The sequence below is a fragment of the Rattus norvegicus genome, chromosome 16 (assembly GCF_036323735.1).
Source record: "Rattus norvegicus strain BN/NHsdMcwi chromosome 16, GRCr8, whole genome shotgun sequence".
Classification (NCBI taxonomy): domain Eukaryota; kingdom Metazoa; phylum Chordata; class Mammalia; order Rodentia; family Muridae; genus Rattus; species Rattus norvegicus.
The window spans coordinates 72,807,431-72,821,396 of NC_086034.1; the positions used below are offsets into that span (position 1 = coordinate 72,807,431).

Consider the following 13,966-nt stretch of genomic DNA (forward strand, 5'->3'; position numbering starts at 1 on the left):
ATGGTTTCTCGCGGAATACGACGACAGTGCTGTTTTACAGTCCTCCTCCCCGGGCACCTATAACCTCCACAGACTTGCAGCAACCTGTTCAAGGCCAAACCTTTTAAGGGGTCTATCATTCACTCTAGGTCGTGAACGCCCAGAGTTCGTGCATGTAAGGGGGAAGCTCTACAGTCATATTTACTACTAAGGACTCTCCTAGAAGGTGAGCAGAGGCCTGTGACACTCATCTGTACGTTGAAAAGCTAGGATGCAAGAATTTAGAACGTACAGTAAATGGTGAGGGAATGGATGACCGGGAAAGCAAAGAGCGCTCTTGCATTTTTCTTCTCCCAGTGGGACAGAAAACACTGCGACGGGTAGAGGTTGCCCTCTGAGGTGCTAGAGAGGACACTAAGGGACATACACTTTCCCAGCTGGGCGGCGCTTAGGAAGCTTCCACCGGGCAGGCCTAGGAAGGGAAGGCCCCGCCCTCCCCTCCTTTCCACTCCCCCTCCCTCCGCTCCCTCTCCTCCCCTCCCCTCTCCCGCCCTCCCCTCCCCTCCCCCGCCCTCCTTTTCCCTCCCCTGCGGGTCAGGAGCTATGACGCCACCCGAGCGGGCAATGACGGGCGGGTCGAACTCGCGCAGGCGCCGGGCGGAGGAGCGCAGCTCGGCTGCGGGGGCAGAGCGCAGCTCCCCCAGAGAGGCTGCGGGCAGCATGGGCGCGGGCCCGGCGCTGGCCCTGCTGCTGCTGGCCGGGTCGGTGCTGAGCGCCACGCTGCTGGCCCCCGGCCGCCGGGCGGAGCCAGGTGAGCGGCCGCACGGGCTCGGGGCAGCGGGGACCGTGCGTGGGCCTGCCCGGGACCTCCCCTCGGTCCTCGGGACGCAGGACTTGAGCGCGGCGCCGGCTCCACGCTGGGGTAGACCGCAGTGCCGGCGTCGCGGGAGCTGCGACCCGGTCTGGCTTCCCAGGTCCAGTTGTTGGGCCTTGGGCTGGGTGCCCGGTCCATTTCCGAACTCACCAGGGTAAAGGGTGAAAAAATAGGAATTCTGGGACTTCCCTGAACTCGGGTCTGAAGGTCCACAGGGTCCTGCCACACCATTTCACAAACTCCGGTCGAAAGGATAATTTGGGTCCAGGACTGAAGCAAGTGGACACCCCTTTCTCCCTCCCCCCACCCTCACCCCTTACCTTTCCGCATTGTTTAGGATAGGGCCTGTCATCTGGCAAGGTGTGTCACCTGCCTTTTCCCCATCCATCCATCCATCCATCCATCCATCCCCTTTTCTGTATCAGAGTTGGAATATGCTGCCTGTGTGGACCACCCCTCCATCTTCCTAACTTTAAAAATACATCGAAATAATGCAAAAAGTGCAAAGAAAGGTGTAAATTACAATTTGCAGCTACAATCCGTCCTTGGGAGGAGAAATTTAAAAGAAAATTATGCTGAGTTTGGGATCTGGTCAGGGTGTTTGAACTTTTCTGTTCTTTTGAAGCTTACCGGGGAATTCTGATGTTCAGCTAGGTCGGAGGGACTCTGCATGCTCCCAAATTATAAAGTAACAATGTCAAGATCTTTGTGAGGCTAAAACCCACATGGGAAATCTAAGGGTAAAATACTACTAACGACTTAGAAGTAGAAATAACAACTCTTCTGTCCAGGAAGGGAGAAGAGTGGTCGCACAGGGAGTTACTCTCACTGGAAAAGGAAGACCATGGAGGATGAACGGTGGACTGGAGAGATGTCTCCCAGTTAAGAGTATTGGCTGCCGGGGTTGGGGATTTAGCTCAGTGGTAGATCGCTTGCCTAGGAAGTGCAAGGCCCTGGGTTCGAAGGGGGGGGGGGGAAGTATTGGCTGCCGTTCGATAACACCCCGGGTTCAATTCTTTTTTTTTTTTTTCTTTTCTTTTTTTCTGAGTTGGGGACCGAACCCAGGGCCTTGCGCTTGCTAGGCAAGCACTCTTCCACTGAGCTAAATTCCCAACCCCATGGGTTCAATTCTTAACACCCATAGCAGGGTTCAACTTGATGACTCTAGTTCTAGGGGTTCTGATGCAATTTTCTGGCTTCTTAAGACACCAGCCACTCATGTGTTATACCTACGTGCATGCAGGCCAGGCACCCAAACACATTTATAAAAAATGAACAGGGGAAATGAAAAAGAAAAATTTGACAGATAAACACACACACACACACACACACACACACACACACACACACACACACAAACTAAAAATACCTGGGTTTAGGAAAGCGGTTAAATAAGTATTCCAAAGCTCACAGTATAGGGGGAGGACGTGCTCAGAGTGCTGTTTTCTGTTTATCCGTCTGAAAAATTGAAAAATGAGGGAGCAATCCAAAGGCTAGTGGGGAACCAGAGGTATAGAACAGGTACACTTCTTGTCTGGGGTGTGGTAACCTGGAGATTAACCACTGCAGCTGACTGAACTCCGCTTATACCCGCCTCCCAGATCTTCGTGACCTAGAGCAAGTTGGTTGATCTCTAGGTCACACAGTGGTGCCCGCCTGGAGCACCAGCTACTTGGGAGACTGAGGCAGGAGGATACCTTGAACCCAACAGTTAAGGCCAGTCACTGCAATGCAGAGAAGCCCCAGCTGGAGAGAAAAAAGGCTAATCTATTGTATCAGACTGCTGAGATGTACACAGTAAGAAAATCATCGTTACCAGCTATGAGTCTTTGGTCTCCACTGATGTCATAAACCAGCCACACCGGAAAGGACTGGAATTTCATAGTACTTTTGAGATGGCATTAGCATTTTCAAAATCCTTACAGAAGTTCATTCTTAAATTATATCTCTATCTCTGTCTGTCTGTCTATCTATCTATCTGTCTGTCTATCTAAATGTAAATGTGTTGTCAAGCGCGACTGCTAGAGTTCAGTTCCTGGAGTCTATGTGGTAAGGGGAGACACCCCAGTCCCTAGATGAGTACTATCCTCGTGTCACCTTACTGATGTCATCAAGCAAGTACCTCTTGATTAAATTCTGGAGCAGGGAGCCTTTGTGCCCTTCAGTCTTGTCATACACTTTGAACCCCTTTTGAATGTGCCATTAAAACTAGGAGATTCCCAATCTCCCACCAGCATGATGGGATGCAAGAGGTCTCAAACTTTTAAGAGGCAGAATGGCCCAGGAGTCTCCCCCACCTGCACGTGTGACTCGGGAGGGCTGTGGTCTGTATTTGTGTCTTTCTTCCAGTCAGTTGCACCGTGAGGCCTGGCTGCTGCTCTTGGCTTTCGTGGCCTTGGGTTGAGGCTGTGGTTGTGGTCACAGCACACGACTGGGAAGTGCAGATAGGCATAGCACTGAGGGCAGATGATCTCGTCTGTCCGTAGCTGTGTTCCTGGGAGAGCTGTAGGTGTGGGCTGGACTGTTTGTAGATTGCGTAGTCCCAGTGAACGTGGCCATGCTCCACCACTGTTTGCTGGGTATTAAGTGCTGGTGGTCAGGTTAGGCCCTTGGTTGGATCTTGGTCTTGATATTCCACTGGGTTGGAACTCACGGATGCTACTCTTGTCTGTCAGAGTCTTTACGCACATTTGCATCTTGTGTCTCCTCACTTTATTTAATGCGTGTGGGGGATTTGCATGCATGTGTGCCTCCACACCGTGTGCACGCCTGGTGCCTGCAGAGGCCAGAGAATGTAAGCTCTCCCGGAACTGCAGCTCTAGATGGTTGTGAGTTTCATGTGGGTGCCAGGAGTCGAACTATTGTCCACTGGAAGAGCAACCAGTGCTCTTAAAGGCCAAGCCTCTGATGTCTCTAGGAGAGATAGAGCTGCAGCTTGCATTTCTAACAAGCTGTTTGGCTGAGCAAATAAGTAATGTGGTGGAGTCTAGACAAGGGAATTGTAGACTCTCGGTTCAGATCGGTGAGTTCATTGAATAGCTGTAGACATGGAGGAAAAAACGCTGTGAGCTTCATTCCTCTGCAAAATGGAAAATAACCTAGCTTAGATGTCCTATCATGGGGAGACTCAATTCACTGACCTTTACCACCTCAGAGTCCACACACACACACACACACACACACACACACACACACACACACACATACTGGATGTGGACGATCCTGATGGGATCCTCAGGTAGAACTGAGCCATCCACGCAAAAGAGCATGTGCATGTGTCCTTGTACACTCACACATCTGCACATGTGGGGTGTCATGCTGGAGACCCCACATGCTCAAGATATAGATGCTGGTGAAGCTGGCTGTCCTCGGTCTCCTGTGTCTCTGGCACTGTTCTGGTGGGCGCTTCAACTGGTTTCATTTTGTAACTTTTCTTTCTGGTCCTTACCAGATTTAGATGAAAAAAGGAACGTGGAGCTGAAGATGGACCAGGCTTTGCTGCTTATCCACAATGAACTGCTGGGAACAAGCTTAACTATATACTGGAAGTCTGAATATTGCTACCAAGTACGTAATGTATGCGTCCTCAGCATTCGCCCCTCATCTGCTACATTCTCAGTCCTGAGCCATTTCTTGTTCCGTTCATATTCCCACGTAAGGAGACAGTTCATAATTAAAAACTAGATAGAATATGGTCAAGGGAGAACGCTTGGCCATGACTGAAGGATGTTTCTTATCCTGTTTTATTTATTTCTTTTTCTGCCGGGCATGGTGCCGCCACATGCCTTTAAATCCAGCACTCGGGAGACAGAGATAGGTGGATCTCTGTGAGTTCGAGGCCTGCTCTGCAAAGAAGGTTCCAGGACAGCCAGAGCTACACAGAGAAACCCTGTCTCAAAAACAAAAGCAACAACAACAACAACAATAAAAAAAAACAAAACAAAACAATAGAATGCTAGCTGTAATGGTGGGCTGTATTTATTAAGTCGTGGAAAGTAGACCTGTAGACAGTAGGTATGAACACCTTGTTCAGTTCCATCCTGGACGGCAGCCATTACTTTAATATTAAGTTAGGTAAGTTTTATCCAAATAACTGCAACATTGAAAGTATGAAGGAGGGGTTGGGGATTTAGCTCAGTGGTAGAGCGCTTGCCTAGGAAGCACAAGGCCCTGGGTTCGGTCCCCAGCTCCGAAAAAAAGAACCAAAAAAAAAAAAAAAAAAAAAAAAAAAAGAAAGTATGAAGGAAAAGTTAGGAATTTTTCCCTTGGATATTATTTCCCCCCACAACTGAGAGACTTTCAAAACCTCTAACGGGATTAGAGGGGTAACTTATGACAAAGCAGCTGCCTAGCCTTGCCCAGCCCTGCCTTTGACCAACAGCAACGCCTACTCAGAAAGCACCTGACACCGCGTCTGTTGGCTTCTGTCTCACCAGTGCACCTTCCAGCCTCTGGCGAACGTCTCCCATGGCCGAAAACCTGCAAAGCCAAGCGTTGAAGCTGTCTCTGTGAGCACCCAGCACGGGTCCATCCTGCAGGTTAACTCTACCTTGGAAGAGAGAGCAGCTTGCAGGTCCGTGCCTGCTCCTCATGGTCTAACTCAAGTTTGCTTCGTTTTCTTTTTTCCCTACATGGGTTTCACTTTTCTTAATCTTCCTGATTCATATATAAGATTTCATATCATTCTTTGCTGATGATGATGTTCTCAACCTTCCTAATGGTGCGGCCCTTTAATACAGTTCCTCATGTTGTGGTGAGCTCCCCCAACCATAAAACTATATTTGTTACTACCTCGTAACTGTTATGGACAGTTGTTACTGTTATGAATTATAATGTAAATATCTGATATACAAAATATCTGATATGCAGCCCCCCCCAGGGGTCTTGACCCACAGGTTGAGAACCTCTGGTCTGTCGCCTTATTTCTTCATGTAACTGTTTGCTGTCGTTTTGCCTGCTCCTTGTAGGCTAGAATACAAATTTGGAGAATTTGGAAACTATTCCCTTTTGGTACGGCACGCTTCCAGCGGAGCCGATGACATTGCCTGTGACCTAGTTGTTAATGAGAATCCAGTGGACAGTAACCTTCGTAAGTACATGTTTCTTCGTTGGTTTCTTAGTTTTTTGTTCTCGAAGGTTTCAGTCTTCTTGCTTCTGACATTTCATGGTGTGCTCATTAATTTAAAGCACGGATTATATCTTATCTCTGTCATTCGTTTGTGGTACAGCTGTAGTTTTCTTTCTTTTGGATGCTGACGATTAAAATCAGGACCTCACACACGCTAAAGCGTTTGCTCTAACACTGGCCTATACCTCCAGTCCCGGTTTGATGTTCTTACCGTGTATATTAACTAAGAAAATCATGTGATGCAACACCATATTTTGATATTGCTAGGTTTACTTAAAAAAAAGTGTGAGTTTTTGTTTTTGTTTTTGTTTTTTCCAGAGCTAAGGACCGAATCAGGGCTTGTGCTTGCTAGGCAAGCGCTCTACCACTGAACTAAATCCCCAACCCCAAGCATATGGGTTTTAAGCACACTGGAAAGAAACTAGAATTAGGGCAATTAGCTTTCTGGTTGGGGACTTAGGGCACACAATGTTTCCTGTGAATCTTGTCAGCATCCAGTCGAGGCTCCTTTACAGTAAGAAGCATCCTTCATTCTCCAGAGCTCTGCTGTCACCCTGAGCCCTCTTGAGATGGGACTGTGTGTTAGATGCTCTTTAAGGGACAGTGAGGAATCTTTGTGGCATTGATGAGTTCACGGAAAGCTGAGCGATGTTACTTTAAAGAGAATGTAGGGCCGATACTAAAGGGGCACTTGGGGAACAGCTTAACTGGTTAAAAGGATATTGAGGCTCTTCAGGGAAAGGCACTTGGCCCCAAGCCTGAGGATCCAGTTCAATGCTCCACGGCAGAGAGACTAGACACATGCACCTACACATACACACCAAGAGTAAAAAGATGTGAACACGGTAAAGTAGTGAAGAATAGCATATGCAAACGGTGTGAAAACTGCAGGGTTCTTATGAAACAAAGACAAAAAGTTAAAACCATACTTAAGTGGCCTTTGGGGTAACGGGGGCCCCCAATCTTGACTTGGGTGTGAATTGAAATTCTCGCTCGAGGGCCAGCAAGACGGCTCAGCAGTAGAGGTGCTTGCTGCTAAGCCTGAGCCTGGAACCCACAGGGTTGCTCAGATAACAGATAAACAGGCCTTTGCTAGCTCAGCAAATCTGCATCTCATGGTCGGCAGCAGGAAGTGCCTCTTCAGTGTGCACATCTGTCACATGGCCCGGCTATGGCAGTGCCTCCTGAGACTGAAAGAGCTCTTGGTGGCTTTGTGTGGTACTGTGTGAAAAACAAGTTAGGCTTATAGAAATGTTACAAAAAGTTTTTTCCGAATACCCTCCACCTGCCTTTGTTTAGGCTCTTAAACAATGTAATCTTTTTTTTTCTTTTTTTATTGCATATTTTTTAAACAATGTAATCTTGCTATAATCACCCTGTATAGACTTCTTGGGACCAGGAACTTAACATTTAAGCTGATCTGTAGCTGTTTAAAGTTCTCAAGTTGCTCTTTTAAGCATTGATTGATTGATTGATTGATTGATTGATTGATTGTGTTGGGGGGTGCCAGAGTCCACACGTTGTGGAGTATAAAAGGACACTTGGAGGGTTTGGGTCTCTTCTTCTACTATGTGGGCTCTGGGCATGGAATTCAGTTGTCAGCCTTAGCCACGCAGGCCTTACCCGCCTGTACCGTCCTTTCTCCCACACAGGATCTAATCTAGGATCCCATGTTGCATTTAGTTGTCCAAACTGCTTTGTCCCAGTCAGTGAGAGATAGTCCCTTGCCTCTCTTTGTCTTTCACGACCTTGATGGTTTTGAGGAGAACTGGCTGCTTTGTCGACTGACCCTGGAAGATGTTTTCTCATGAGTCCATAGAGGTTTTCCATGTGGGACTGTATTCTCTTCAGGGAGGCGACCAGACCTCCTCCAGGACCCACACCTACTATGAACATAGTGAAGACGTAGGGATGAAGCGGCATCTTGTCTGGAGTCTAAAATACGTTAACAAAACAAGAAGTGACTTAGTAGGTGAAACAGAATACGGCTTTTGTTCGGCTGAAGTGAGAACCCAGGTCCTGGCAAGTGGAAGGTTGGTCGCTGCTCCTCCACCGAGCTGTATCCCCAACCCCTAGAGAGACAGCGTCTTAATGATAGGAAATCTCTCAGGAACCAAGCGCTGGGTGTGCCGTGAGTAGATCACGCAGCAGCTCTCCTGCTTCCTCATTCTCTGCTGTTTATATCCAGACTTTACCGTGTGAGTGTGAGCTTAGCTCAATCCGAACCAGTTGCTGCCGATGGAGTAATTAATGCCCTGACAGCTTTGATGCATAAGATGGCATTCTGGGGATAACAAGGTTTTTTTTGTTTTGTTTTGTTTTGTTTTTAGCTGTGAGCATCGCATTTCTTGTTGGTCTAGCCCTCGTCATAGCGATATCCATCCTGAAGCTCTTGCTGAGGTAAGCTGTTGAGGAGAGAGTGACTGGGAAACAGACCCAGAACTAATATACCCAGAAAGGGCAATTTGGCCCTCAACGGACCATTCTTCCACCTCAGGACAATCAGCAAGAGCAGACAACATGTAGACGGTCGTTCTTCTCTGTTTAATGGGATGTGTATATCCGCCATGACTGTTCTAGTCCTGGGCGTGTGAGCAGACTCTAGTCTCTGACCAAGGGCACGCTAATGAAGTTGTGAACGGGTTTTTGCCTTCCATTCTCCCGACATGGCTTAAGATGAAGATATTTGTCCCCTGGGTTGAGTTTTAGTTAGTAGAGGTGGTCTATGATCTCTCTGAGTCTTGACATCTTAACTACCCCACCCCCCGTTTTCTCTGCTCCTCGCTAGCCCAAGAGTCTGGGGGGCTAAATGTAGTACTGAGGTAGCATATGGCTCAGGACCTCAGCGTGACTCCCTTACCTTGTGTAGATGCATCGGATTGGAGAAGCCGTTTGGCCTTCTCTGCCTGGTTAACAGTGATCCTGGGAAGTGAACCAATAGACAAGAAAAGAGAAATAAACAAAATGGGTTTAATCCATTCCAAGATGTAATTTTTTTTTAAAATTAGTATGTATGTGTTTGTATGTGTGTGTGTGTGTCTGTCTGTCTGTCTCTGTGTGTGTCTCTACAGAGGCCAGAGACATTGGACTCCTTGGAGGTAGAGGTAATTATGAGCCACCCAGTGTGGGTGCTGGGCCCCAAACCCAGGTCTCCTTTAAGAACAGTATAACTCTTAATTGCCAGGCAGCTCCCTAACCCTTTGATTAACTTTATAAGAAAGTTCTTTCATGTTTTAAAAGGAAGAAGGATGGCCACGGTGACACACACCTGTAACCCTTACAGTTGGGAGGTAGAGAAAGGAGAATCCTGAGCTTGAGTTCAAAGCCAGCCTTGGCTCTGTAGGGAAACCTGGTCTTAGAAAGGAAAGGTGGATGGGATGACAGAAAGAAGAGACTGCATTTTACAAGTTCGTTTGTCCTGATGGGTCTCAGGTCTCCTGAAGGACCACAGAACTCACTCGTGACATTAACTTTATTCAGGGGGTTGGAAAAATGAGCGCATTAACCTTCATTTGGCTGCCTTGAGGGAGTGTATGCCTCCTGACTCTGGGAGCTTTTGAAATAATTCCGTTTCGTGTCTGAGAAACCTGACCTTACAGTGGTAAGGCTCTCTTGCTGCTTAGCCGTGACCACTGGACTCAGCTGCTTCCTAGGAGGAAAGTACGAGTTACGTTTCTTGGAGGCAGGTGCTATCCTGTCAGTCTTGTGGTTAAGATGGAAATGCTGTTCTAATACAGCAGCTTTCCCTGGTGCTTTCCCTGTGAGTGGATCTGCCCTTTCACTTCGTAGTGACAGATAGCTGTGGTGAGGTACTTGCAAGGAGGAACTGGTCATCTTGTCATCCCTCCCCTGCCCCCCCCCATCCTCCCCCATGTAATTGGACTCCTCTGGCTGTCCTAGGTGGGTAGGCTGCATGCTCTGGCAGGGGCGGAGGGGAACTAAAGCTTTCCATTTGCCCTGTTGTTTCTCAACATTCCTGTGTAAGTTCAAGGATTGTCATGTGGGCCAAGAATCTCCCCCTTTCACTCGGAGAACGGGCAGTGGAAGATGGATGTCTTAATTTTTAAGCATTTCAACTTCTCCATTTTGGTGCTTCCTCGAATGTGTCTATCTCAACTTCTTCACGTGACGTTGACATTAGCGGCGCTGTGCGGACTAGAAATGGCTGTGGTTCGTTCCTAAGGGGACTGTGAAGGGAAGCATCAGCTGTGTGGGTTACATGTGCGGCCGATTTGAACACATATAAAGAACATCCAGGAGCTGGTGAAACTAGGCTGGCTACATGAGGACGATAAGGAACATTGCTCTCATTTGAAACGCATGATGGGAAAGGTCTGCTTGATGGCCTGAATGGTAAAGGCACTTGCTACCAAGCCCGGTTACCTGGCCAATCCAGGCTCCACATGGAAGGAGAGAACCGGCTCCAGCAAGGTGTCCTCTGACCGCCATTCTTTGGCATGTGCATAGCTCCCCAATTTATATATAAAATAAATGTAAAATGTGATTATGTCATGATCATGTTTAGAGATAAAAGTTTCCCCTCTGGCAGACACTGCAATGTCAAGGGATGGGGTGATTTTGTGGCTGGGCTTTCTGTAAAGCTATAGAAGGCAGTGAGTGTGGGGGGGGGGGAGTCAGATGAAGTAGGTGCCCATGTGTGGATTTGAAGCTCAGTGACTCATTTCGTTTATCGAAAACATGTGGGTGGCTTTGCGGTTTTAAGTTTTCAAGACAGGGTTTCTCAGTATATCCCTGGCTGTATTGGAACTCCCTCTGTAGACCAGGCTGGCCTCAAACTTAGAGCATCCACCTACTGCCTCCCAAGGGCTGGGATTCAAGGCGTGTGCCACCACACCCAGCAAAAATTGTGCTTTAAAAAAAATTGTGTGTGTGTTTGTGTGTGTGTGTGTCGCAGGGACGTGTATATATGTTGGAGGTCAGAGGACACCCCTGAGGGATCTGTTCTCTCCTACCATGTGGGTTCCTGAGACCAAACTCAGGTTGTCAGACTTGATCCTGTGGGCTGGAGATCTTTAGAAAGATTTATGTCCAAGCAGAAAATGTTCCTAGTGAAAAATCAGTTAGTGTGTTTACCCTTTTGTCAACCATGTAGAAGACAATTGGTTTGTTGCCAGCGAATGATCTCTCCGGTGTGCACGTGTGCATTTGTATGTAGTCGCAGTCACACCGAGGGTACTTTTCCCTTTTCTGTATGTAATTGCTGATTTCTCTGTGTGTCCTGTGGAGTCAGTCCTCTGTGGAGTGGTCACAGTTGCTGCCACAGGCTTGTTCTTGCTTTTAGCAATGGCGAGGACCCTGATGACAGAGAACATGAGCTTTTAAGTCTTAAATTCTCTGTCATTATTTTTCTTAGCCGACAAGGACTGCTAACAACTTTGATCTCTCTTTTGCTGTTTCTAAAACTCTTCTGTAATGTTTATGAACCTTAACACAAATTTTATTTCAGGATCTTGTCAGTTTGAGAGTATTATCATTCAAGACAGAAAACTAATGGAGGAATTTTTTTTTTCTCTAAAATACAGTTTGGATGACATCAATAATTGGATTTCTAAGGCAATAGCTTCTCGAGAAACTGACCGCCTCATCAATTCTGTGAGTTATTCGAGTTTACATGTGTTGTCTTGGGAGGTTTTCTAAATTTGAATTTATACTTATTTAGTAAGCATTATTGCCCATTTTAATACATTTGATTGTATTGTACAAGGCCAGACTCTATGTCCTGAATGTCCCCATGCTGATGACTCTAACCCAGGGCCTGTGTGTGCTACACAGACCTTCTACATGCAGAAACATTCCTGGTCTGGACTTAGATTCTTCTTCCTGTCTGATAACCCCAAGTATAAGCCAACATTCCTGCATGCTTACTCTCCTCCTTCTCTCCCTCCCTCCCTCCCTCCCTGCCTCTCCCTCTCCCTCTGAGACAAGGTCACATGCGGCTTAGATGGACCTCCAACTTACTGTGTAGTATATAGCCAAGGATAGCCTTCTAGCCAAGGATAGCCTTGATCCCCCTCTGGTCCCCCTCCTGTGTGCTGAGATCACAGGCCAGTGATATCACTCAGGTGGTACTAGGAATCAAGCCCAAGTCCTCGAACATGATGGGCAAGCATCTTCCCAACTGTCCCAGCCCGCTCACATCTATTTTTTCATTGTATCTTTTTATTTATTTACTATTTATGTTTGTAAGGAGACACATGGGTGTGAGTGTGCGTGCGTCCATATGCTATGGCCCACACGCAGGGCTCAGAAGACAACGTTTGGATGTAGATATTTTCTGTCCACTGTGGGTTCTAGGAAGCAAACTCAGGCTGTGAGGCCCAGACCTCTGGCACTTCAGGCTTGGTCATCTTGCTAGCCTTCAACATGCATCCCAATGAGGAGCAGCCCTGTCATCAGCCTCTGTGGAGGCCCCAGTCCCCTCTCTCAGTGAGGCTAGAAGTCTGGGCCGCCTTAAGATGTACAATTTCCACTCAGCAGGCAGCCCCATTTGAATGAACCAGAACATCAGTATAAATGTTGATGGCCGCTGTAATAATTAAATATACTGTTACATTTGGACTAATAAAGACTCCATAGCGTATTTGTCTCCACATCTGTTCTGGACTGCCCAAGAACCAGTTCGTGCCTTATTTTTTTCAGTGCGGGGGACTGAACACATGGTCTCTCACGAGGCAGCAAGCCCTCTGCCATTGAGTTACACCTTCAGCCCCAGAATCAGTCCTGTGTCATCATCTAAAAAGTGACTGTCGGCCCCATCAGCAAAGAACAGAGAAATGCTAGCAAAGTGGAGAATGGAACCCCAGAGGGGGTCTTCACAAAACCAAACTATTAGTAGTTTAAAAACTACTCTCTTCCACTCCACTTTCTTTCCTGGATTATCAAATAGTGAGATTTATTCCTTAGCCCCATCGAGTGTCACCTCTTTCTCCTTTCCTTGGAAGGAACTAGGATCCCCCAGCAGAGCAGACCCTCTCGGCGCTGACTGCCAACCAGAAACACGGCGTGCTTCTGCCTTGCCACACCGTCTCCGATGCGTGGACACATTTAGGGGGTAAGTGAGGCTAGGTGTTAGGCAGGGGCCCTTGTTTGATTTTTGTAATCACATACAGGCCCGTTTCTTAGCGTCATTTTGATTTTCTAGGCTGGTGTAGCATTGCACTTGGGAGGCCAAGGCGAAATGATTGCTGGGAACTCAGAGCCATCCTGGCGTCTCGGGATTGTCATGATGAGGGCCTGGAATATAAGCAAACCACCTACCTAGCTTGAGCATGTGGCATGTCGCCAAGGTCATTCCCCAATACCACAAAAAGCAGACAAAAAAAGAGGAGTGAAACAAAAGGAGAGATCGAGGTGGTGTTGAGAGAGAAAAGGGAGGGAACAGAGCCAGGACTAGTTTCCACGAGTGTGGTGGGTAGTTTAGTGGTCTGGGCAAGTGGCCATGTTTGGGACACACTCTGGTTCACTGTGTCTAGCAAGAAGCAGCAGCTTGGGAGGCCACGCCAGCCCACGGCGGTGTCTGCGACTGCGTGGGCAAGATTGGCTTTCACCCTTTGCTGCTAGAATGCCTGGAATTACGAGCCCTCCACGGGAGCTTGAGTAACAGCAGCTCCACAACCATGGGCCCTAGCTTGTCACACTGTACTTCCGGCAGAAGGGTGAAGGCCAAATTCTGACGGAGCAGATTCGTGACTAGCCAAAAATAAAACACACAGTGTCTGTTCTTCCACATCTTCTATCTGAGAGATCCCTACATTCCGTCCCAGCGACAGGAGTCTTGGGTACCCACCTTTTGGATTTGCGTGAGACAGTCCAGGTGTTTGGATAAGCTGCCCCTATCCAAAACGCCGGGAGCCAGAAGTGTTTCAGATTTCAGAGTGTTGGAATGCTAACCACGAGAAAGCCTGTGGGTGGGGCCCGGGTCTAAACACAAACTTAGATTTCTTACATGTGCCTCACGTACATGA

The 13,966-nt window shown here is 47.7% G+C and overlaps 1 protein-coding gene across 2 annotated transcripts in view; it reads left to right on the forward strand.

Moving 5' to 3' along the window:
• Positions 1-536: 536 nt before the first annotated feature.
• Hgsnat (heparan-alpha-glucosaminide N-acetyltransferase) overlaps positions 537-13,966 on the forward strand; it is a 32,214-nt gene continuing 18,784 nt past the window's right edge. The window contains exons 1-7 of one of the 2 annotated variants that reach the window (XM_056984882.2): positions 537-790; positions 4,305-4,420; positions 5,290-5,426; positions 5,821-5,942; positions 8,312-8,381; positions 11,525-11,594; positions 12,944-13,053. In XM_056984882.2, coding sequence (XP_056840862.1) covers positions 583-790; positions 4,305-4,420; positions 5,290-5,426; positions 5,821-5,942; positions 8,312-8,381; positions 11,525-11,594; positions 12,944-13,053 — 833 coding nt within the window. In that variant the 5' untranslated portion in view covers positions 537-582. The remainder of the gene's footprint in view (positions 791-4,304; positions 4,421-5,289; positions 5,427-5,820; positions 5,943-8,311; positions 8,382-11,524; positions 11,595-12,943; positions 13,054-13,966) is intronic. The other variant, NM_001402470.1, reaches the window with a different exon arrangement.